The sequence below is a fragment of the Hypanus sabinus genome, chromosome 22 (assembly GCF_030144855.1).
Source record: "Hypanus sabinus isolate sHypSab1 chromosome 22, sHypSab1.hap1, whole genome shotgun sequence".
Classification (NCBI taxonomy): Eukaryota; Metazoa; Chordata; class Chondrichthyes; order Myliobatiformes; family Dasyatidae; genus Hypanus; species Hypanus sabinus.
The window spans coordinates 62205193-62230662 of NC_082727.1; the positions used below are offsets into that span (position 1 = coordinate 62205193).

At 39.8% G+C, this 25470-nt stretch overlaps 1 protein-coding gene across 1 annotated transcript in view; it reads left to right on the forward strand.

The window, feature by feature from the left end:
- Positions 1–25470, forward strand: part of atrnl1b (attractin-like 1b) — a 1024737-nt gene that overhangs the window by 455565 nt on the left and 543702 nt on the right. Inside the window, exon 23 of the mRNA XM_059947922.1 lies at positions 20613–20691. Coding sequence (XP_059803905.1) covers positions 20613–20691 — 79 coding nt within the window. The remainder of the gene's footprint in view (positions 1–20612; positions 20692–25470) is intronic.

Genomic DNA, 25470 nt, shown 5'->3' on the forward strand with positions numbered 1-25470 from the left:
TGTTTTGTTTGTCTAATTGGAACAGTAGAAGTGTCATCATATTACTTGGAGGAAATTTGACAGATTTGCTTTCCGTTATCACAACATGAGAATGATACAATGTAAGTGCCAGCCACCCAATATTGTTTATGGAAAGTGTTGTGATGTTCCCTACCATGCCACGGCTTCAGCTAGGTTAAGGTTACCTGCCTCAAAACAACTCAGATAATTGTGTTTGATAGAGGAACAAAATTTTGATAAGGAATGTAAATCAGGGGCATTTGTGGAGAGTGAAACAGTGCTGATATTTCAGGTGCAACAGGAGAAGATCACTAGGGCCAGCAAGCCTGCCCCATCATTCAAAGAGATTATTGCTTATTTATGCTGGTTTCAACTTTTTTTCTCTGTGCCAATTCCCTATAAGCCTGAATTGCAGAATCTTTCAGTAATTTTTTTCCTTTCTTCATCTTTAGTATAACTAATGATCTGGCCTCCAGCATCCTGGGTAGAAAATTCTAGAGATTTGCTAACCTTTGAGAAGAAAGTACCAGCGATTCGGGTTCATTTCTGCCGTTGGCCGTAAGGAGTTGGTATGTTTTCCCTGTGCCTGTATGGGTTTCCTTCAGGTGCTCTGGTTTCTTCCTGCAGTCCAAAGACATATTGGTTAGTAGGTTAACTGGTCATTGTACATTAGTTTAGAGTAAAGTTAGGGATTGCTGGGTTGCATGGCTCAAAGGGCAGGAAAGGCCCGTTCTGTGCTGTATCTCAATTAAAAAGTTGTCTGCACCTCAGTTTTAAGTGAGCTATATCCTTTGTATTTATGCTGCCTTGTCTGTGACTCTTCCATTAGTGAAAACGTCAAAATCTATCCTGTCAGACCACATTAAAAACATAGAAACATAGAAAATAGGTGCAGGAGTAGGCCATTCGGCCCTTTGAGCCTGCACCGCCATTCAGTATGATCATGGCTGATCATCCAACTCAGAACCCTGTACCTGCTTTCTCTATGCAAGCTCATGCTTCATTGCTGTAAACTCCAAGGAATACAGACCCAAACTAACAAGGAGACAGCCTTCTCATCCCACAAATTTCCATTGGATTGCTTCCAGTGCTTCTATATTTTTTATGTAAGGGCACGGTAGCATAGTGGTTAGCATAATACTTTATAGTACCAGTGAATCAGATTCAATTTCTGCTACTGCCTGTAAGATGTTTTTACATTCTCACCATGACCGCATGGGTTTACTCTAGGTGCTCCATTTTCCTCCTGCAATTCAAAGACACTCCAGTAGTAGGTTAATTGGTCTTTGTAAATTGTCCCGTGATTGGACGAGGGTTAAATTGGGGGTTACTGGGTGGCGCAGTTCAAAGGGGTACTCTGCACTGTATCTCAATAAATGAATAATAAAATAACGAAAACCATGCACAATATTCCATGTACGTGCTCACCAGTACTCTGCATGCTGTCTGTACCCCTTCTCAATAAAAGCCAATATATCATTTGCTAACTTAACTACTTGCTCATTATTGTGAATGAAGCCGTAGAACATGGCTGTTTGTGAACTGCACTCATTTGTAATCCATCACAATTTTGAAAATCAGTCTTGATTCCTGTTACTGAGAAATAGATGGCCTTCCACCTCCCCAGATTAGAACTTTATTTGTCAAGATTTTGCTCAGTCAATATATTAATAGCTTGTTGTAGAATCCCAGGATCTTCATCACAAAGTGTGCTTCTACCTATTCAAGTTGGGAAACTAGGAATGTCCACCTTGTGCATCAACAACATTTCCTGATAGGCTGAATGTCTCTTATGCATGGTTTGTGCATGGAATGACGTGCTGACGAGGAATGCCCCCCCTCCCCCCTGCTGCCACCTCCTGAGTTGCAGGCACTCTGTCTGGCCATAGCTGATGTAAGGAAGACTGTAAACAGAATCAACCCATGTAAACTGCGGGGCCTGATAACATACTTGCTCATGTTTTGAGGGTCTGCGATCCCAGTTATCAGAGGTTCTATCAGACATCTTCAACATCTCTCTGGGACAGTCCACTGTCCCCTCAAGCTTCAAGGCAACCATCATTATGCTGGTGTCTAAAGAGGGCTGTGGTAACCTGCTTTAATGATTATGTCCAGTGGCACTGAACTCAACAATAATGAAGAGCTTCGAGTGGCTGGTTATGGGTCCGCTCAATCCCATCTTCATGCTACATTGGACCCTTTCCTGTTCACTTATTGATGAAACTGATCTTCTAACAATGCCATAGCCTCTGCCATCTACTCTGTCCTGATCCACCTGGAAAATGGTGCCTCATATGCCAAGATGCAGTTTAACAACTTCACTGCTCTGTTTAATACAACATCCCTCAGAACCTGTCCTTGTTGGGTCCCAACACCTCTCTTTTTAACTGGACCTTGAACTTCTTGACAGAAAGACCACAGTCAGTTTGTGTTGGCAGCAACATCTCTAGCTCCATCATGCTGAGCACTGTTGCCTCCCAGGCTGCATGCTCAGCCCATTGCTGTTTATGTTGCTGATCCATGACTGCACTACTAGATCCAGTAAGAACATAGAACAGTTCAAACTGAATCATCAAGTTTGCTGATGACATAACAGTGGTTGGTCTCTTCAACAACAATGACAAGACATTGTAGAGAGAGGAGGTTATGCAGCTTGTAGAAAGGTGCAAACACAGCAATTTGAGTCTTGACGTGTACAAGACTAAAGAAATGATTCAGGACTTTAGGAAGATTCAGGCTGACCGCTCCTAAATCACATAAATGGCTCCTTGAAGACAGAGTTAGGAGCACGAAGTTTTTGGGAGTGCACATAATGGACGATCTCACATAGTCCTTCAATATTCCCTTTTTTGTCAAGAAAGCAAAACAGTGTCTTTCTCCCCACCCCCCCAGTTCTAACCATTTTGTTTTTAGCAGGAGCACCATTGAGAGTGTCCTGATCAGCTGCATTATTATCTTGTGTGAGATTTACAAGACGGCTGAAAGGATATCCCTACAAAGGATTGCAAAGACTGCTGAGAAGATCATCAGTGTACTTCTTTCACCTATCTGAGATATTTATCAGGAGTATTGTGTACACAGGGCCCTTAGCATTATATAAGCTTCCCTCTCATCTATTCGATAATCTCTTTGACGGCCTACTATCAGGCAGGAGGTGCTGTAACATTAGGGCAAGGACTGTTAGGATAGAAAAAGAAGCTTCTTCCCCTCAGGCTGTGAGACTACTGAACTCCCTGCCACAGGCCAGGTCTCATCATGTACAGTATGACGTGGCAGTAGCCATCTACAGTTTGCTTTTTAACTTGTATCATAAATGCACTTATACCAAATGTCTATCTTTAGGAATATATTTTATTATATGTTAACTCACTTTACACCACACACTGTCGGAGCAGTGCTGCCAGGATAATCAAGGACAGGACCCACCCAGCCAACACACTTTTTGTCCCTCTTCCCTCCGGGAGAAGGTTCAGGAGCTTGAAGATTTGTTCGGCCAGATTTGGGAACAGCTTCTTTCCAACTGTGATAAGACTGCTGAACGGATTCTGACCCGGATCTGGGCCGTGCCTTCCAAATATCCGGACCTGACTTGCACTACCTTACTTTCCCTTTTCTATTTCTAATTATGATTTATAATTTAGATTTTTATTATATTCACTTTGATTTGTACTTCAGAGAGCGCGAAGCGCAGAATGAAATATCGCTGTGATGATTGTACGCTCTAGAATCAATTGTTTGGTGACAAAGTAAAGTATTTGTGATAGCACTGCTTTGTACTGTGTGTGTGTTATATGTCCCGGGTTGTGCACGTTAGTAGAAGAAGCATTGTTTCATTTGGCAGTATACATGTGTATGGTTGTACGACAATAAGCTTGAATTTAACATAGAAACATAGAAAACCTACAGCACAATACAAACCCTTCGGCCCACAAAGTTGTGCTGACCATGTCCCAACCTTAGAAATTATGAGGCTTACCCATAGCCCTCTATTTTTCTAAGCTCCATGTACCTATCCAAAAGCCTCTTAAAAGACCCTATCATATCCACCTCCACCACCATTGCCGGCAGCCCATTCCACGCACTCACCACTCTTTGAGTAAAAACTTACCCCTGACATCTCCTCTGTACCTACTCCCCAGCACCTTAAGCCTATGTCTTTTTGTAGCAACCATTTCAACCCTGGGGAAAAGCCTCTTATCCACACAATTAATGCCTCTCATCATCTTATACACCTCTATCAGGTCACCCCTCATCCTCCATTGCTCCAAGGAGAAAAGGCTGAGTTCACTCAACCTATTCTCATAAGGCATGTTCCCCAATCCAGGCAACATCCTTGTAAATCTCCTCTGCATCCTTTCTATGGTTTCCACATCCTTCCAGTAGTGAGGTGACCAGAACTGAGCACAGTACTCCAAGTGCGGTCTGACCAAGGTCCTATATAGCTGCAATATTTCCTCTTGGCTGCTAAATTCAATTCCACGATTGATGAAGGCCAATACACCGTATGCCTTCTTAACCACAGAGTCAACCTGCACAGCTGCTTTGAGTGTCCCATGGACTCGGACCCCAAGATTCCTCTGATCCTCCACGCTCCCAGAGTCTAACCATTAATACTATATTCTGCCATCATATTTGACCTACCAAAATGACCCACTTCACACTTATCTGGGTTGAACTCCATCTGCCACTTCTCAGCCCAGTTTTGCAATCTATCAATGTCCCACTGTAATCTCTGACAGCCCTCCACATTATCGACAATACCCCCAACCTATGTGTCATCAGCAAACTTACTAACCCATCCCTCCACTTCCTCATCCAGGTCATTTATAAAAATCATGAAAAGTAAAGGTCCGGAGAGCCCTGATAGCAATCGATGGGGTAACATCTTTTAAAAATCACTCCTACCGTACTTATCTCTTTATTTCCTACCAGTTTTTTGAAACCTTATTATAAATCTTAATATTGCTCTAATATGTCTGAGAAAATTGAAAGCTGCTGCAAAAGAAAAAGAAGACTGTCCAACTGCTTTGGAATCAATTGGAGATTTCCTTAAAAAGCAAGGAACAGAACTCTCTGAGGAATTTCAACATCTTAATGTCAAGTTAGACGCTATTCAACAAATTTTAAACGGACATGAAAAGCGAATTAAGGAGAATAAAGAAGCTTTGTTGTTATTGGAAGCGGACTTAGAAGATAAGAATAAGACCTGCAAAAAATTATCACTATCTAATGAAAAATTAACAAAGAAGATTATCAGCCTGGAAAGCAGATGCAGAAGGAACAATATACATATTTTTGGTCTTGAAGAATCAATTAAAGATGACCGCCCCATGAAGTTCTTTGCAAGCGTTTTGAAGCAGCTATTCCCAGATTTATTGCCATCCGTGCCTAAGTTGGACCACGCCCATTGATCACTATTCCCGAAACCCAAGGCAGGAGAACGTCCCAGGTCGGTCATTTTATGTTTTCATGAATTTCACACTGAGGAGCTTTTAATCTCACATACCCATCGAGTCGGAATGATTGATTTCAATGGGAAGAAAATTAGACTCGTGGAAGATTATGCACCGGAGGTTATGGCTGAACGTGCCAAGTACAAAGAGGTCATGTTGTTGTTTTATAAGAAAGGGTTTAAGCTTTCGCCTTATTTCCCTGTACCTCTCAGAATCATTTTGAAAAATGGCGAGCAGAAATGGCTGGGTTCGGTCGAACACGCTCAGAAGTTTCTGGAGATAGAAAATTAATTGCGTTATACATCTTACAAGAGAAACTATCTTTTAAATGTTGGACAGAATAAGGTTTTAATAGTCTTACATTTTGACCATTTATATATCTTGTTTTTTGATATCTTCTTTGATATTTCTTACTGCAGGTTTTTCCAGCTGTTTGACGATAGACCGTTCCTATGAAATGGTTCGAAAGCCGGAATGTTGTAAAGTGAAGAAGCAGTTACCATTTATTTATATGGGAAAAATCTGTGAGCGTTCACAGACCTAAAAAATAACCTATTAAATCATGCCAAATAACACATAAAACCTAGAATAACAGTAACATATAGTAAAAGCAGGAATGATCTGATAAATACACACACAGCCTATATAAAGTAGGAATACTTTTCTGCAGTTATTGCGGCACTGTCCACAGCAGCCAAAATCTCACACAAGCGCTCTCGGCAGAAAGACTGGGCACAAATGCTCTCAGCAGCACTCGCGGCAAAAACACTCGACGCAAGCACTCTTGGCAGAAACACATGGCACAAGTGCTCTTGGCAGAAGCACTCTTTCCAGTAACCTTTAAGCTATGAAGCTGCCAAATCATACCAAATAACATATAAAAATACACAGCCTATATAATGCAGAAATAATGTATGTACAGTGCAGTTTCATTTACTGGAATTGGGGACAGTGAGCACACTGATGATGGTGTGTTAGGCTGAGTCATTGGAGGTTGGGGTGGTGGGAGGTAGAGGACACTGGGGTGTCATCTCATCATCGTCTGTTTCCATCAGGGCAGGCAGGTCACCTTCTTTTATGTCTGCCTGCCTCAATGTCGAAGGTCGAGGTTTGTCGTCTGCTATGGCTGATGTGGAAGGCTTGAAAAATGACAGTATGCTTGACTGCTTAGCCTCTTGCATTTTTCTGTCATACAGTTCTTTGTAAGCACTCAAACTATCCTGCAAATATGGCTTAAACCTACGTACCCTTTCAAAACTAAAGTCATACTTTTCTGCAATCATTGCAGCGTTATAAATTGCAGCAAAAATCTCACGCAATTGCTTCACGTTCCGTACTTGGACGACTTCACTTTCAGGCTGTTCGCCTCTGCATTCGGTTTCAATTGTTATTGTTTTCTCTTCATCAGCTCTTCATCTGTCAGTTCTTTGTCATGGGATGCCAAAACCTCTTTAACATCATGATGCACCATCAATAACTCACACTGAGACGTAAGGCGAGATATCGGCTTTTATTGACTGGAAGAAGGAACCAGGAGTGAGTGTCCACCATACTATGTCCTGGAGACTGAGGCCGAGCGTCAGGCCTCAGATCGCCTTTATACAGGGGCCTGTGGGAGGAGCCACAGGAGCAGTCAGCAGGGGGCGTGTCCAGACAGGCACATAGTTCAGCACACATCATCTTTGTCATCTTCCACAAACCCTTAGCCAAACTCACTATGTCCTTACTTCGTTCACCACGATCAAAATGCTTAATTATGTCTAGTTTTACACTAAGTGTAACATTCTTACTTGCTCTTTTAGGCTTTTCCGATACCTTAGAACTCATCTTGCTAACGGATGCACAAAATAAATTGACACAAAGCACAGATGCTCACAGGCACGTGTTTAAGCAATGCCAGCTAGAATGCAGTTCCGGGTAAGGAGCTTGGCTGCTCGGGGCGCACGCTGCCTTTTCTTGCGTGCTGCCTCTTTGGTGCGCTGCCTTTTTTTGTAACAGTGGAAACACCTTCTGTTAGTGAAAACAGGTGACTAATGTAGGTCTTTCGAAACAGCGAGGTGTCATAAAACGAACGTTTGAAAAATGGGAGACACCTGTATTTTATTTTTTCCTGTAAGGTTTTCGTTTATATATTTGTTTTGAAATCGTGAAAATGAATCCTCTTATATTTTAGATTTTTGATCTAAGTTTTTTTTTGTTTTGTCTGGGTAGGAACAAAACAACATTCAAAGTTTTGGAGTTTTGCCAGCAGGATTCCTTGGGGAGGGTTATTTGTAGAGTTAGCTTGCCGGCTATCCTCTAGCAGGTTTTCCTGGCTTTGGGAGGTGGAGGGGGTGGGGTCTCTTTTTTTCTGGAAGCTGGGTTGGGCTAACATCCAAATTTTCTGCTTGAGTACCTTATTTCATTGTCTGTCTCTTGGATCTAATAATTTATGCTCAGATCTTTTAACTCTTCTGTTAATTACAATTTAAAATGGAACAAAATATTAATTTACTAGTTTGAATGTGAAAGGGTTAAATCATCCTGTAAAACAGAATAAGGTCTTTGCGTATATCAAAAAGTTAATCGATGGAGGAGTTTACAATTTCATTCTTCATTCAGAGCAAAATCTCGTGGGGTCTCAGTTTTTATAGATAATACAATTTCTTTTGTTCAACATAAAGTTGTCTCTGACCCTAATGAGCGTTTTGTTATAGTGTCAGGGAAATTAGATAATAAGTTAATTGTATTTGCTAATATGTACACTCCCAATGTGTATGACCAAGGATTTTTTGAGCATTTCTTTTCTTTCTTGCCAGATTTGAGTTTTTATTCTTTAGTGATGGGAGGAGATTTTCGTTGTTGTCTAGACCCAGTATTAGATAATTCTTCTTTTAAATTAGCCACGCCTAATAAATCAGCTTTATTTATTCAATCCTTTCTAAGGAAATGTGATATTGTTGATGTCTGGCGTTTTCTTCATCCAGCAGAAAGGGAGTATTCATTCTTTTTTCATGTCTATCATTCCTATATTAGGATTTATTATTTTTTTTATTGGTAGTCAATTGATTCCATTAGTTTGATCCATTGAATATAAAGAAATACCTATATCTGACCACTTTCCTGTACTTTTATCTTTAAATCTTCCAGGTTTCACTCATATGAACAGATCATAGCATTTTAATTCAACTTTATTATCTGACAAGGACTTTCTAAAATTTATGAAGAATCAAATTACTCTTTTTTTTAAAGAAAATGCATTGGAAGAGACCTCCAGTATTATCATTCGGGATGCTTTTAAGGCATATATCAGAGGACAAATTATCTCTTATACTGCATATATTAAGAAAAAACTAATAACGGGAGAACTGATTTAGTTAATCAATTAAAACAGTTAGACCAGAAATATGCTTTGACACCAGACACTGAACTATACAAACGATGTGTTGAAATTAAAACTGAATATGATTTTCTTTTAACATACCCAATTGAAAGCCAATTTTTAAAAGATAGGAGCCAATTTTATATACATGGGGAAAAATGGTAAACTCTTGGCTAATTAATTGAAGACCTTTATAGCTAAACGGCAAATTAAAGAAATTTGCAAAACTAATGGCGACATGACAACTGACCATTTTGAATTAAATGACACTTTTAGAGAATTTTATCCTAAATTGTATAGTTCTAATTTTATTAAAGATAATACTACAATGAACAATTTTTTAGATCAATTAAATATTCATGGACTTTCAGTTGATAATCGAAAGCAGTTGGATTGACCTATTTCTCAGGAGGAAATCACTGAGGTTATGCATCCATTGCATTCGGGGAAGTCTCCAGGACCTGACGGTTTCTCTGGAGAATTTTATAAGGCTTTCTTCTCATTGCTTATGCCTTATTTATGTTCTACCCTTACTAATTCTTTCAAGGTGAGTAGGTAGCCACAGTCTTTTTATGAAGCTTCCATTTCGCTAATTCTTAAAAAGTGTAAAAATCCCACTGAATGCTATTCATATAGACCAATCTCTTTATTCAATATTGATGCTAAGATCCTATCTAAAGTTCTGGCCCATAGACTTGCATATATTATGCCTTTTGTAAGATCTGATGATCAGACAGGATTTATTAAAAATTGATATTCCTATTTTAATATACTGCGAGTGTTAAATGTTATGCATTCTCCATCCAAGGAAATATCGGAATGTGTGATTTCTTGAGATGTGGAGAAGGCTTTTGAATGAGTAGAATAGAATGACCTTTTTATATCCTTAGAAAAATTTAATTTTGGGCCCAATTTTATTCATTGGATTAAATTACTTTATTTAACTCCCTTCTGCTCGGGTCCTTACTCATTTTCAGACTTCTAAACCAATTAAACTTCAACGTGGATGTCAGTTGAGTCCTTTGCTTTTTGATATGGTGCTAGAACCTTTAGCAGCAATGGCCTTTCGAGAGTCTAAAGATATCACCGGTATTTTAAGGAAAGGTATTATTCATAAAGTCTCGCTTTATGCTGATGACCTATTGCTTTTTATATCTAATGTTACAACTTCTTTGTCCTCTCTGTTTTGTTTACTGACTAATTTTAGTCAGTTTTCAGGATATAAATTGAATTTACATAAGACTGAATTGTTTCCTTTAAGTAATTTGATACCAACTGATATTAACCTTCCTTTTAAAATTGTAAGAAAACAATTTATATGTTTGGGCATAACAATCACTCAGAACTACAAAGATTTATTCAAAGTCTTTTTTTTAACCTTAATGAATTATGTGAAAAAGATACTTTCTAATTGGTCGCCGCTCTCTTTATCATTGATTGGTCAAATTAATTCTATTAAAATGAATATTTTACCTAAATTTATATACCTCTTTCATGCCGTACCTGTTTTCATTCCTAAGTCTTTTTTTGATTCTCTAGATTCGATTCTTTCTTCCTACATATGGAAGAACAGAAAACCTCAATTAAATAAAGCCCACCTTCAAAAAAGCAAAAAGAATGGTGGTTTTGCTTTACCCAACTTTAGGTTTTATTATTGGGCAATTAAAATACGAAATCTTACGTTCTGGTTATATTAATTGTGAGGATTGTCCACTATGGGTCTTTTTGGAAGCCAATTCTGTTACGAAATTTTCTATTATTTCTCTTCTTGGATCCTCTCTTCCTTTACCTGTAAATAAATTAACTGACAGTTTGGTGGTTAAACATACCTTGAGGATCTGGCTAGAAAACATTTTGGTTTAGTGAGATTTTCTCTTTCCAGTCCTATTTTTTCTAAAATTTTTTAAACCATATATGACCAATCTGTTTTTTAGAGAATGGGATAGATTAGGCATTAAACAATTTCAAGATCTGTTCGTTGGAGGGAATCTCTCTTCTCTTGAGCAGCCCTCAGTGAAATATAACCTATCTAATACCCACTTTTTTCGATATCTACAGATTAGAGATTTTTGAAGATCTAAATTACATATATTTCCTACTAGCCCAGATAAGAACATAATAGATGTAATTTTTAATTTGAAATCTTTTGAAAATGGCTCAATATCTTATATTTATGGTCTGTTATTGGGATTGAGAACGGCTCCTTGAGATAAAATTAAGAAAGATTGGGAAAAAGACTTACAGACTTTATTACCTGATGAGACCTGGAGGGTTATTTTCAAAATGGCTATTTCCTCATCATTGTGTGCTCGTGATTCACTCCTACAATTTAAAGTAGTACATAGCTCTCTCGCTATATTACAGATATATCTCATTACTGCAACAGATGTAATTATGGAGAGGCTTCATTAATTCATATGTTTTGGTCATGTTCGAGCCTGGAAAAATATTGGAAAGAAGAATTCCAAACATTTTCTGTACGTTTTAAAGTTAGTTTTAAGCCCAATCCTTTAACTGCCTCATTTGGTATTGTTGAGGAAAGAACTGTAATTTTGGAGCCTTCTCATTCGTGGGTACTGGCTTTTAGTTCTCTTATGGCTTAGAGGGTGATCTTGCTTAAGTGGAAGGAGATTGCCTTCCCCCCCCCCCACACACACATGCTCAATGGTTATGTGATGTTATGTCATGTTTTAAAAATCTTTGAATTGTTATTATAATATAGATCTGGGCTATCATTAGAAAATGCTATATGGTAAAGTACTCTCTTATTTTTCTCTTGTTTTCCTTTCTCCAACCAGCTTTGTCTTGGTAGGGGGTATAGATTTTTTATATAATATATTTCACCATACTAATGTATTTCATCATTCAGTTTATTTTATTTAATTGATCATCAATATGGGATACTGTGATTGTATCACTGTGATACATTTTTATATATATAGTGCATTTTGTGCTATCTTATTTTGATTTATAGTAAGTATCCTCATGAACTCTGTATTTGTGTATATGAAATTCAATAAAAATATTGGAAGAAGAAAGAGTAAGAGTCCCAGAACAGATCCGTGAGGCACACCACTGGTGACCGACCTCAATGCAGAATATGACCCATCTACAACCACTCTTCGCCTTCTGTGGGCAAGCCAGTTCTGAATCCACAAAGCAATGTCCCCTTGGATCCCATGCCTCCTTACTTTCTCAATAAGCCTTCGATGGGGTACCTTATCAAATGCCTTGCTGAAATCTACATACACTACATCTACTGCTCTACCTTCATCAATATGTTTAGTCATATCCTCAAAAAATTGAATCAGGCTCGTAAGGCATGACCTGCCCTTGACAAAGCCATGCTAACTATTCCTAATCATATTATACCTATCCAAATGTTCATTAATCCTGCCTCTCAGGATCTTCTCCATCAGCTTACCAACCATTGAAGTAAGACTCACTGGTTGATAATTTCCTGGGCTATTTCTACTTCCTTTCTTGAATAAAGGAACTATATCCGCTACCCTCCAAACCTTTGGAAACTCTCCCATCCCCATTGATGATGCAAAGATCATGCCAGAGGCTCAGCAATCTCTTCATTCGCCTCCCACAGTACATCTCATCGGGTCCCAGTGACTTATCCAACTTGATGCTTTCCAAAAGCTCCAGCACATCCTCTTTCTTAATATCTACATACTCAAGCTTTTCAATCTGCTGCAAGTCATCACTACAGTCACCAAGATCCTTTTCCATAGTGTATATGGAAGTAAAGTATTAATTAAGAACCTCTGCTATTTCCTCCAGTTCCATATACAGTTTCCCACTGTCACACTTGATAGGTCCTATTCTTTCATGTCTTATCCGCTTGCTCTTCACATACTTGTAGAATGCCTTGGGGTTTTCCTTAATCCTGTCCACCAAGACATTCTCATGGCCCCTCTGGCTCTCCTAATTTCCTTGTCAAGCTCCTCCCTATTAGCTTTATAATCTTCTAGATCTCTAACATTACCTAGCTCTCTGAACCTTTTGTAAGCTTTTCTTTTCTTCTTGACTAAATTTATTACAGCCTTTATACACCATGGTTCCTGTACCCTACTATAACTTCCCTGTCTCATTGGAACATATCTATGCAGAACTCTACACAAATATCCCCTGAATACTTTCCATATTTCTTCCGTTCTTTTCCCTGAGAACCTCTGTTCCCAATTTAAGCTTCCAATTTCCTGCCTGATAGCCTCATAATTCCCCTTACTCCAATTAAACACTTTTCTAACTTCTCTGTATTTATCTCTCTCCAGTGCTATTGTAAAGGAGATAGAATTCTGATCACTATCTCCAAAATGCTCTCCTACTGAGAGATCTGACACCTGACCAGGTTCATTTCCCAATACCAAATCAAGTGCAGTCTCTCCTCTTGTAGGCTTATCTGCATATTGCGTCAAGAAACCTTCCTGAACACACCTAACAAACTCCACCCCATCGAAACCCTTTGCTCTAGGGAGATGCCAATTGAGATTTGGAAAATTAAAATCTGTTAGTATTACACCTTTCAAAGATCTGTTTCCCTATCTGCTCCTCGATATCCCTGTTACTATTGGGTGGCCTTTAAAAAACACCCGGTAAAGTTATTGACCCCTTGTACCTAACCTCCACCCACAGAGACTCCGTAGACTATCCCTCCATGGTGTCCACCTTTTCTGCAGCCGTGACACTATCTCTGATCAACAGTGCCATGCCCCCACCTCTTTTGCCTCCCTCCCTGTCCTTTCTGAAACATCTAAAACTTGGCACTTGAAGTAACCATTCATGTCCCTGAGACATCCAAGTCTCTGTAATGGCCACCACTTCATATCTCCAACTACTCATCTACGCTCTAAGCTCATCTGCTTTGTTCACAACACTCCTTGCGTTAAAATAAACATATCTCAAACCTTTGGTCTGAGAGCGTCCCTTCTCTATCACCTGCCTATCCTCCCTCTTGCACTGTCTTCAAGCTTTCTCTATTTGTGAGCTAACCTTCTCTTTCTCAGTCTCTTCAGTTCGGTTGCCAGCCCTCAACAATTCTAGTTTAAACTCTCTCCAGTTGCCTTAGCAAACCTCCCCACCAGGATATTGGTCCCCCTGGGATTCAAGTGCAACCCATCCTTTTTGTACCCCACCTGCCCCAAAAGAGGTCCCAATGATACAGAAATCTGAATCCCTGACCCCTGGTCCAATCCCTCAGCCACACATTTATCCTCCACCTCATTCTCAGATTCAGATTCAGTTTATTATCATTTAGAAACCACAAATGCAATGCTATTCCACGCCCTCACTTCAGGAAGTCTGATCACTTGCCTGAGTATAGGCAGAGACTGAAGACTGCAGCACCAGCAGTGAGGACCAAGAAGGTATGGACAAGGGAAGCACAGAAGCCCCTACAGGACTGCTTTGAATCGGTGGACTGGACTGTATTCAGGGATTCATCTTTGAACCTGGATGAGTATGTTGCACTTGTTACTAACCTTATTAAAACCTGTGTGGATGAGTGTGTGCCTACAGAGTCTTACTGTACATTCCCAAACCGAAAGCCGTGGATGAACCAGAAGGTACATCATCTGCTGAAGGCTAGATCTGTGACATTCAAGTCTGGCAATCCAGACCTGTACCAGAAAACCAGCTATGATTTACAGAGGGCTATTTCAAGGGCAAAGAAACAAATATGAAAAAGTTTGGAGGCGACGTTGGATGTACGGCAACTCTGGCAGTGTTTGCAAGACATTGCTTCCTACAAAGCATGAATGGCAACAATTTTCACTACCAGATGATCTCAAAGCCTTCTATGCCCCTTTTAAAAGGGAGAATACAACTACAGTGATGAAGATCCCTGCTACACCTGATGACACTGTGATCTCGGTGTCAGAGGCTGCCTTTGAAGAGGGTGAACCTTCACAAGGCAGAAGGTCCCGATGGAGTACCTGGTAAGGCTCTGAAAACCTGTGCCAACCAACTAGCGGGAGTATTCACGGACACTTTCAGCCTCTCACTGCTATGGGCAGAAGTTCTCACTTGCTTCAGAAAGGCAACAATTATACCAGTGCCTAAGAAGAATAATGTGGGCTGCCTTGATCACTATTGCCTGGTGGCACTCACATCTACGGTGATGAAATGCTTTGAGAGGTTGGTCATGACTAGACTGAACTCCTGCCTCAGTGAGGACCTGGACTCATTGCAATTTGCCTGTCACCACAATAGGTCAACGGCAGATGCAATCTCAGTGGCTCTTCACGTGGCTTTAGACCACCTGGACAACACAAACACCTATGTCAGGATGCTGTTCATCAACTATAGTTCACCATTTAACACCATCATTCCCATAGTCCTGATTGAGAAGTTACAGAACCTGGGCCTCTATACCTCCCTCTGCAATTGGGTCCTCACATTCCTAAACGGAAGACCAGATTGCTGATAACGTCTACTCCTCGCTGAAGATCAAAACTGATGCACCTCAGGGGTGTGTGCTCAGCCCACTGCTCTACTCTCTCTATACCCATGACTTTGTGGCTAGGCACAGATCAAATGCAGTCTGTAAATTTGCTGATGATACAATCGTTTTTGGTAGAATGTCAGATGGTGACAAGAGGGCGTAGGGGAGCAAGGTATGCCAACTAGTGGACTGGTGTCACAGCAGCAACCTGGTACTCAACATAAGTAAGACAAAAGAGCTGATTGTGGACTTTAGGAAGGGCAAGAGAAGGAACAAATACCAGTCCTCTTAGAGGGATCAGAAGTGGAGAGAGTGAGCAGCTTCAAGTTCTTGCTTGTCAAGATCTCTGACCTGATCTCTAACCTGGTCCCAACATATCGATGCAGTTATAAAGAAGGCTATACAGAGACTATACTTCATTAGGAGTTTGAAGAGATTTGGTATGTCAATGAATACACTGTAAAACTTCTATAGATGTACCATTGAGAGCATTCTGACAGGCTGTATCACTGTTTGGTATGGGGGGGCGGGGGGGGGTAGAGGCTACTGCACAGGACCGAAAGATGCTGCAGTGCATCGTAAATTTAGTCAGTTGCATCTTGAGTACTAGCCTACAAAGTACCCAGGGCATCTTCAGGGAACGGTGTCTCAGAAAGGCAGTGCCTATTATTAGGATCTTCAGCACCCAGGGCATGGCCTTTTCTCACTGTTGCCATCAGGTTGGAGATACAGAAACCTGAAAGCACACACTCAGCGATTCAGGAACAGTTTCTTCCCCTCTGCCATTCGATTCCTAAATGGTCATTCAACCCTTGAATGCTACCTCACTTTTCAATATATATTTTGTTTTTTTAATACAATTTTCTATCTATTCAATATACGTATACTGTAATTGATTATTTATTTATTTATTATTTTCCCTCCTTCTTCTATATTATGTATTCCATTACACTGCTGCTGCTTAGTTTACAAATTTTACAACACATTCCTGTGATAATAGATAAACAAACAAGGCCCAGATCACCTTTGTGGACTGAATCGCATTGCTCTGCAAAGCTGTTACCAGAGCTGCATTGGGTTCTCCAGGGTAGAGGAGGCCCTCTGTGAGCACTGAGTGCAATAGATTACATTGAAGAATTGCAGTGGAATTGTTATTGCTGAATATGTTTGTGTCCTGTAATCTGAGAAGGGATAAGCTGAACGGGTGGGTATTGCATTTCCCATGATTGCACTGCCAGATTCTGAGAGAAGTGATTTGTGTGAGTATGCTCCAGATAGTTGCAGGAAGAACCGAATATCAATAGGGGAGGGTAACTTGCTTTTCATCGTGGAATCTCAATAAAAGTGCAAAGTAAATTTATTAGCCAAGTATATTTATGTTACCATATACTTCCTTGGGATTCATTGTCTAATTGTGTTTATGGGAAAAAATAGAAATATAATAGAATTTTACAAAAAATAACTATTCATAAGAAAGACTGACCATCCCCAATGGGCAATATGCAAAAATAATTGAAATTGTGCAAATAAAAGTAATACTGAGAATGTGAGTTCTAGTGAGTCCTTGAAAATGAGTTTGTAGATCATAAAAGGTGACTGAAATTATGAAAGTAGTTTACAGAATGTGGAGGCTTTTCAACAGGAGGATAGGGATAAGGGGAAGCCTCCTTTTATCCTGCTTAGAGAAGAGGCAATTAGGGAAGATACGGTTGAGAGCCCTGAAAATCTTGGTAGAAGGAAGGCAATTGTTAGGAAATTTGAAAACATCTCCCAGGCACTGGAGTGGAGAATTCAGTCGTCAGAGATGGAGTATGCAGAAGATGAGAGTGAAGTCCCTCGCAGGGGAGAAGAGGTTTCATCAAGATAAGGGAGTCTGAAGGTTTATAATAGATATCAATCAGTACTCTGTTATAATACTTAGAAGAGGAACTGCATAAAATCAGAAACGTTTAACGACAGCCAAATCTTAGACACATTTACGTTATCATAGTCAAAGCTCTGACTTAGATGGTATGGGTACAATTGAGAGGAATTGAAGTAGTTGAGTTCAGTCAGTTGAGGGACAGTGGTGGTGGAAGACAACTCAGGTCATGCTTTAGTGATGTACAAGTCTAAAAGGATTGGACGGTGCAGATTGACTAGTTCAAACCTAGAAATAAAGTTGCTGTGGGCTTGGGGTATTTCAGAAATAAATGGAAATGGCAGAAAGTTGAGAATAAGCAGAAACAAGATCAGACAGAATATGATTTGAAAGATAAGAACAGACTGAACAATGGGTTTCAATGAATAGAGGGACAAACAGGCAATTTGGCCCATCTAGTCTGTGCTGAACTATGATATTTTCCTCTGTCTTCCACAACATGTTTGCTTGTTTTTTTTTTACCATAGTGCCTTGAAATAGTAACTTTATTTATTTCTGCAGAGATGATGCATGGCTTACTGAGTGTTTCTGACGTGTTGTATTTTTGGTTTAGAGTTTCAACATCTACAATTTTTTTCTCTATTGATTTTGGAAGTTGATATTTGATTGGGCATCTTTGGCTACTTTCGTAAAAAAAGCTTCATGTTTTATTTTGCATTTCTATTTGACTGAGGTACTGCTGGCCTCAGATCTTCCCCACACAAATAAACGTTCTCTGAAGGTGCTTATGCTCTGTTGATAGATGGGATGCTGTCAAGTAAAGTGTACGGTGTAATTCTATGAATAAAGTGAAACAGCATATCTTTAAAACCAACAGTCTAATTTTGAAGAAAACATCTTTAGGCATTAGGTTAATGCATATTTAGAGAACTGCAGAAATTCAAATAAAACAAAATGCTAGAAATATGCAACAGGCCAGCTGTTAAGTGTCTGGAGAGAGAAACATTTGATATTTCAATTTGATGACCTTTCATTCAAAAATAGTAATCAGGGACAGTTAGACAAAAAGGAAAATTAATTTTAAAAATAATTTAGATTTGTGTAACTTATATTCTTAATTTAAAATATTAATTGAAACATTAATTTAAAAAAGTAACCTTATAGATTTGCTTTCAGTGATCTCTTTAAAATTAATGGCATTGTTGCTCATGAAGCAGCTAAAATGAAGCCAGAGTAAAAGTAAAAGCAAAAGAGAAGGCATACAAGGAAGCCAGAGCTAGTGGGGAGATAGAGGATTGGGAAGTTTTTAAAAACTTGCAGAAGGAAACTAAGAAGGTCATTAGGAAGGAAAAAGTGAATAATGAAAGGAGGCTGGTGAATAATATCAAAAACGACATTAAATGCTTTTTTAAGTATATAAAGGGTAACAGAGAGTTGAAGGTAGATATAGGACCAACAGAAAATGACGCTGGAGATATTGTAATCAGAGACATAGAGATAGCAGAGGAACTGAATGTGTATTTTGCATCAGTCTTCACAGTGGAAGCAGTAAACCGGACGTTCAAGAGTGTCAGGGAAGTGAAGTATGCGCAGTGAAAATTACAACTAAGATGGTACTCAGGAAGCTTAATGGTCTGAGGGTGGATAAATCTCCTGGACCTGATGGAATGTGCCCTCAGGTTTTGAAGCAAGTAGGTGGAGACATTGTGGAGGCATTAGCAATGATCTTTCAAGAATCGATAGCCTATTCTGTGCTGTATCTCAATAAAAAATAAATTGCCCTTGCACGTGGTACCTGGTAATTAGCTAACTTGTTAAGCCCCTAACTGTAATGTCAATAATACTGGACACATGGTTGCTTAATCACATTGAGAGCTAGTTTCAGAATTCCATTATGCAGTATATGAGCACTGCAGCTATGAATGAGAAGCTAACCATTGACATTATCCAACCTTTTGTACAGAACAACAAAATACTCAAATACATCTTATGCAATTTGCATCTGTGTATCATGACCTTGAATGCACATCTATTGCATTCATATAATGCTCATAATAATTCATTTTCTTCCCCCTTTCTGACTATTTATTCATTGTATTTATTGTATTCATTATATTTATTGTATTTATTTATTGTATTTATTTATTGTATTTATTTATTGTATTTTCTTCCCCCTTTCTGACTATTTATTCATTGTATTTATTCTATCTTATGGTCTTATTTGATAGCACTTTTGCCTCTGAGCTTGAAAAAGAGTTCTAGCCCCACTACAGAAAAGTGGGCACAAAAAATCTACTGGGGTACTAAGGTAGTGTTGAAGTTACATCATTTATATGAAGGAAAATAAAACAATGTCCTGTCTGCTTACTTAAGTGGATGAGATAGAGCCTTTGATTCTTTGTGTGCTGGTCTCTACTAATCATGACCGAGGCAGATCATATGGCATTATACACAGTTCTGTCTTGGGACCAGACTATTTTCAAAGGTTTCAAAGGTACACTTAATGTCAGAGAAATGTATACAATATACATCCTGAAATGCTTTTTCTTCGCAACCATCCACGAAAACAGAGGAGTGCCCCAAAAATGAATGACATTTAAATGTTAGAACCCCAAAGTCCCTCCCAGCTCCCCTCCCTCCTCTGCATAAGCGGCAGCAAGCAACAATCCTCCCCCCACTGGTAAAATAAAAACATCGGCACCCGCCATCGAGCACTCAAGCATGATCAAATCAACAGCAAAGTCACAGACTTGCAGTCACCCCAAAGACTACTTGTTCACCCTGTATTCGTCATACCACAGACCTTCTCTCTCTCTGATAAAGGAGAAAGAGATGTCTCCATTATCACAGCGAGAGGGGAGATATAGCAAACAACTCTCTGGTTTATGTTGTTAAAAGCCCGTTGCATCGCTTTTTCCGAGCTCCGTGCCCAAAGATCTTGGGTCTCTGGGCACACAGACACACATCTTCCGACTCCCCCAATGACACAGTGATCTCCTGCTCTGACACCAACCTTTGATCCGCCCGTCTCCAGAGCCAAGACATCTCGGTCCTCCAAGGCTGAGCCCTTGGCATGCCGAATAACAGCCAGCTGTGAAACCCCGAGAGCAGGCCCCTTCCCTACAGAGAATCATAGTCAGTGTGTAACTCCAGATCAAATGGTCTTCAAAAGAATCATGAAAGAGAAAAATAGAGATATTAAAGATGGAAATAGAATTATTTTCAAAAATGCAAGCAAAGGAGTTGCCATTAGATGCCATTAAGTCGCTGTTAGGCGCCACTATTTATAAGTTGATTTCCATATTTCCTGCACTATCACAGTGTTTACACTTCAAAAGTACCTTATTAGATGTTAAGCACTTGGGAAAACCCTGCATGTTTGATAACAAGTACTACATATATATCTCCAAGCCTTCATCTTTCTTTATATTACTCTAACTTTTGCATATTAATGAATTTACGACTCAATTTGTATTTTTTGTGCAGATGAACAAAGACCTTGACTTGTCTATCAATGCATCCAACAACTTCAATTTAAATGTCACATGGTCTATAGGATCAACAGGTGAGTTTTTCAGCAACACTTTGATTTCTTGATTATCTGTTATACAGCAGGATCAAATGTGCCTTGATAGAATAACAATCGAATCTACAAAGTCAGTTTCCTCATTAATGTTCACATTTTTTAGAGAATGATTTTGTAGAAAGCCGAGTATCAGAACAGCTCTTTGTGTATTTCTGGCATATACTTGATCTTTGTCAAGCATCCAAATTACTTCCAAATTAAACTATTGATTCTCTGCTATAATATAAATGGGCTTCAAGGCCTAGGGTCACTTTAGTTTGTTTCTGTTCACTGTGTAATACTTTTTAAATAGATAAACTAATTGAGAATATCACTTTGTCTGCTCTGGATCAGTAGATGATTTAGATTTAAAAGGTTCAGGTATGTTTCTTATCTTGAAGAATGTTATTCAGTCTTAGTTTGATGTTAAGGCTCTAAAGAATATTCCCAGCAGTGAAAGGCTTGACAAATGGTAATATTTTATGTTTTGTACTTGGAGTTCCCAAGGTTGTAGCTGGAGTTCCCAGTGGCTAAAGTTACCGTTACTAGGGAGAAGGTTCCTGGGAAACTGAAAGATCTGAAGGTCAGTAGGTCATCTGAACCAGATGGTGTAGACCCCAGGGTTCTGAAAGAAGTGGCTGCAGAGATTGTGGAGGCAAAAAGATCAGCAGCCAGTCTGGACATTGGAACTTTTGAGAAGAGGGGACTTCAATCAGATCCACTGCCTGAGTACAAAAGGCAGTAGTGAGTCTGTAGAGTGAAAAGAGCTTTGACCAGTGACCAATCGAGGTTTGTGATTGATTAGCAAGAGCACATTAAAGGAAGGCAGGAGCAAGCGCAGCAACCATCGACTGAGTGGACGGAGTCAGAGTGGTGATCTTGAGACTTTAGCTCTTTGAGGTTTCCGTAAAGGGAAGCCATGGTCAGACTCAAGCCATATGGTGGAAGTTCTAGGTGTCAGGGTTATGTAGTGTGTGAGGTTACCATAACTAGAGAGAAGGTTCTTGGGAAGCTGAATGGTCTGAAGGTAGATAAGTCACCTGGATCAGGTGGTGTACACCCCAGAGTTCTAAAAATGGTGGCTGAAGAAATTGTGGAAACATTAGTAATTATCTTACAAGAATCACTAGATTCTGGAATGGTTCTGGAAGACTGGAAAATTACAAGTATCTCTCCACTCTTCAAGAAGGGAGAGAGGCAGAAGAAAGGAACCTCTAAGTAAACTCAAAGTGCACTGCAGATGCTGTGGTCAAATCAACATGCACAAAAGCTGGATGAACTCAGCAGTTCGGGCAGCATCCATTGAAATGACGGTGTCTTGACGAAGGATCTCGAAAGGAAACTCTAGACTTAATAGTCTGACCTCAGTGGTTGGGAAGGTTTTGGAGTCATTTATTAAGAATGAAGACTCAGAGGCACATGATAAAATAGGCCGAGATCAGCATGGTTTCCTCAGGGGAAACTCTTGCTTGACAAGTATGGTAGAGTTCTTTGAAGAAGTAACAACCAGTCTAATGAATCCAAGATTTAATGGTTTGTCATATGAAGAGCATTTGATGGCTCTGGGCCTGTATTCACTGGAATTCAGAAGAATGAGGGGTAACCTCATTAAAATCAATTGAATGGTGAAAGCCCTTGATAAAGTGGAAGTCAAGAGGATGTTTGCTATGGTGGGAGAGTCTAAGACCTGAGGACACAGCCTCAAAATAGAGGGGCATCCTATTGGAATGGAGATGAGGAAGAATTTCTTTTGCCAGAGACTGGTGAATATGTGGAATTTGTTGCCACAGGTAGCTGTGGAGGCCAAATCTTTATGTATTTTTAAGGTAGAGGTTAATAGATTCTTGATTGGTCAGGGTATGAAGGGAAACAGGGAGAAGGCAGGAGGTTCAGGCCAAGTGGAAAATTGGCTCTGCCATGATGAACTGGTGGAGCAGACTCGATGGGTCAAATTCTGCTCCAAAATTTTATGGTCTTATGACCCTATTAGTGATGATCTTTCAAAAATCACTAGATTCTAGAATCGTTCCTGATGACTGGAAAATTACAAATGTCACTCCACTTTTCAAGAAGGGAGAGAGGCTGAAGGACGGTAATTATAAACCTATTAGTCTGACCTCAGTGGTTGGAAAGATGTTGGGAGTCAATTGCTAACGATGTGGTTTTGGGATACTTGAAGGCACAGGATAAAATAGGTCATAGTCAGCATGGTTTTGCTCAAGGATAAATCTAGCCTGACAAGTCTGTTAGAATCCTTTGAAGAAATAACAAGCACAATAGACAAAGGAGATTAGGTTTATTGTTGTGTACTTGGATTTTCAGAAGGCCTTTGACAAGGAGCCACACAAGAGACTATTTAGCAAGCTATGAGCCCATGATATTACAGGATAGATTCTAGCATGGGTAAGGCAGTGGCTGATTGGCAGGAGGCGAAGAGTGGGAATAAAGAAAGCCTTTTCTAGTTAGCAGGGGTGTTCCATAGGGGTCTGTGTTTGGACAGATTCTTGTTATGTTATATGTCAGTGATTTGGATGATGGAATTAATGGGTTTGTTGCAAAGTTTGCAGGCAATATGAAGATAACTGGAGGGGCAGATTGTTTTGAGGAATTAGGCTACAGAAGGACAGACAAATTAGGAGAATGGGCAAAGTGGCAGATGGAATACAGTGTCGGGATGTATATGGTCATACTCTTTGACAGAAGAAATAAAAGGGTGACTATTTTCTAAATGGGGAAGAAACACACAAAAAAAATCTGATTCTCAAAGTGACTTGGGAGTCCTTGTACAGGATTCCCTAAATTTTCAGGTTGAGTCAGTGGTGAGGAAGGCAAATGCAATGTTGGCATTCATTTCAAGAGGACTAGAATGTAATAGCAAGGTTGAAATGTTGAAACTTTATTAAGCACTGGTTAGGTCTCACTTGGAGTATTGAGAGCAGTTTTGTCTCCTTATCTTAAAAAAGATGTGCTGAAACTGGAGAGGGTTCAAGGAAGGTTTACAAAATGATTCCAGTATTGAACAACTTCTTGTATGAAGTGTGCTTAATGGTTTTGCCCCTGTATTTGCTGGAATTCAGAAGCATGAGAAGTGACCTGATTGAAACCTACCAAATGGTGAAAGGCCTCGTTGGACATGGAGAGGATGTTTCCTCTGGTGGGAGTGTCTAAATCCAGAGGACGCAGCCTTAGAATAAAGGGATGTCTTTTTAGAATGGAGATGAGGAGGAATTTCTTTAGCCAGACCGGTGAATCTGTGGAATTCATTGCCGGAGGCAGCTGTGGAGGTCAAGTCTTTATGAAGGCAGTCATTGATATTCATTGGCCAGGACATGAAAGGATACGGGGAGAAGGCAGAAGATGGTGGTCAGCCATGATGAAATGGTGGAGGAAACTCGATGGGCGAAATGGCCTAATTTTGCTCATATGTCTTATGAGGGAAACCTCATTGAAACCTATGAGATACTGAAAGGCCAGGTCAGAGTGTATGTGGAAAAGATGCTTCCATTGATAGAAGAATCTGTGATCTGAGGGCACAGCTTCAGAATATCGAGCGGCCCTTTAATGCTGAATCTGTGAATCTGTGGAATTCATTACTATAAGTGGCTGTGGAAGTCATGCCATTGGGTGTATTTTAAGGTAGAGATTGATTGAATAGTTAGAATGGAGCTTCAGATTGATTATACGGTAGGCCTTCTTATCCGCGAGTTCTGCATGCGCAAATTTAAGCAACCGCGAATCGAGAAAACCCGTAAGTGCTCTTCCAAGCATGTACAGATTTTTTTTTCTTGTCATTATTCCCAAAACAATGCAGTATAAGAACTATTTTACATAGCATTTACATTGTATTAGGTATTATAAGTAATCTAGAGATGATTTAAAGTATACGGGAGGATGTGTGTAGATTATCATGGATCGGGATTTAAAAAATCGGGAGTTCTCTTACTAAGTAAGTCGGAACAGGTACATCAGGTATTATTTAGTGTCAGTTAGTCAAACGTTTCTCTTAGTATATAGTATATATTTTACCTTTCTGTGCATATAAAACAGAACGTATGTTTCAGTTCCTGAGTTCAATCCAATGACAGATTGCCCCCGAGCGTGCTCTCCATCTGTGTCTGGTTGATGTGGAGAATCAAAAACACAGAACCCAAAAACCAAATCACTAAACCACTGAGTTGCGCAGTAACAATTGTAGCTTTCATCAGGGCAGAGCCTTTCTCACTTTATCTTTTTAAGTTGTTCCGATCTTTGATCGACTGTAGTCTAACGCTTTTCCAATGACCGATGGCGTTTCACCTCTTTCCAATCACTTTATTATTTCCACTTTATTTTTAATCGTGATCGAGATTATTTTCATGAACAGATTCAGAGCTCCGCTGCTGGGTCCTAATGTCCACCGCCCTGAGACAGGTTCAATAAGGTCTGGGGTTCCGCTGGGTCCTAAGGTCCACCACAGTGAGACAGGTTGAATAAGGGACTTGAGCATCCATGTTTTTTAGTATCTGCTACCTCCCCCCACCCACGGAACCAATCCCTTGCGGTTAAGGAGGGCCAATTGTAGTTCTGCACACCACTTTACAGGACCAATGGTGATTGCAAAGCATTTGATACACATGAGATTTAATAACGTTGTCAGAAAGAAACAGAGGTATAATAAAACATCGAAATATAGAAACATAGAAAATAGGTGCAGGAGTAGGCTATTCGGCCCATCGAGCCTGCACTGCCATTCAGTGTGATCATGGCTGATCATCCAACTCAGAACCCTGTACCTGCTTT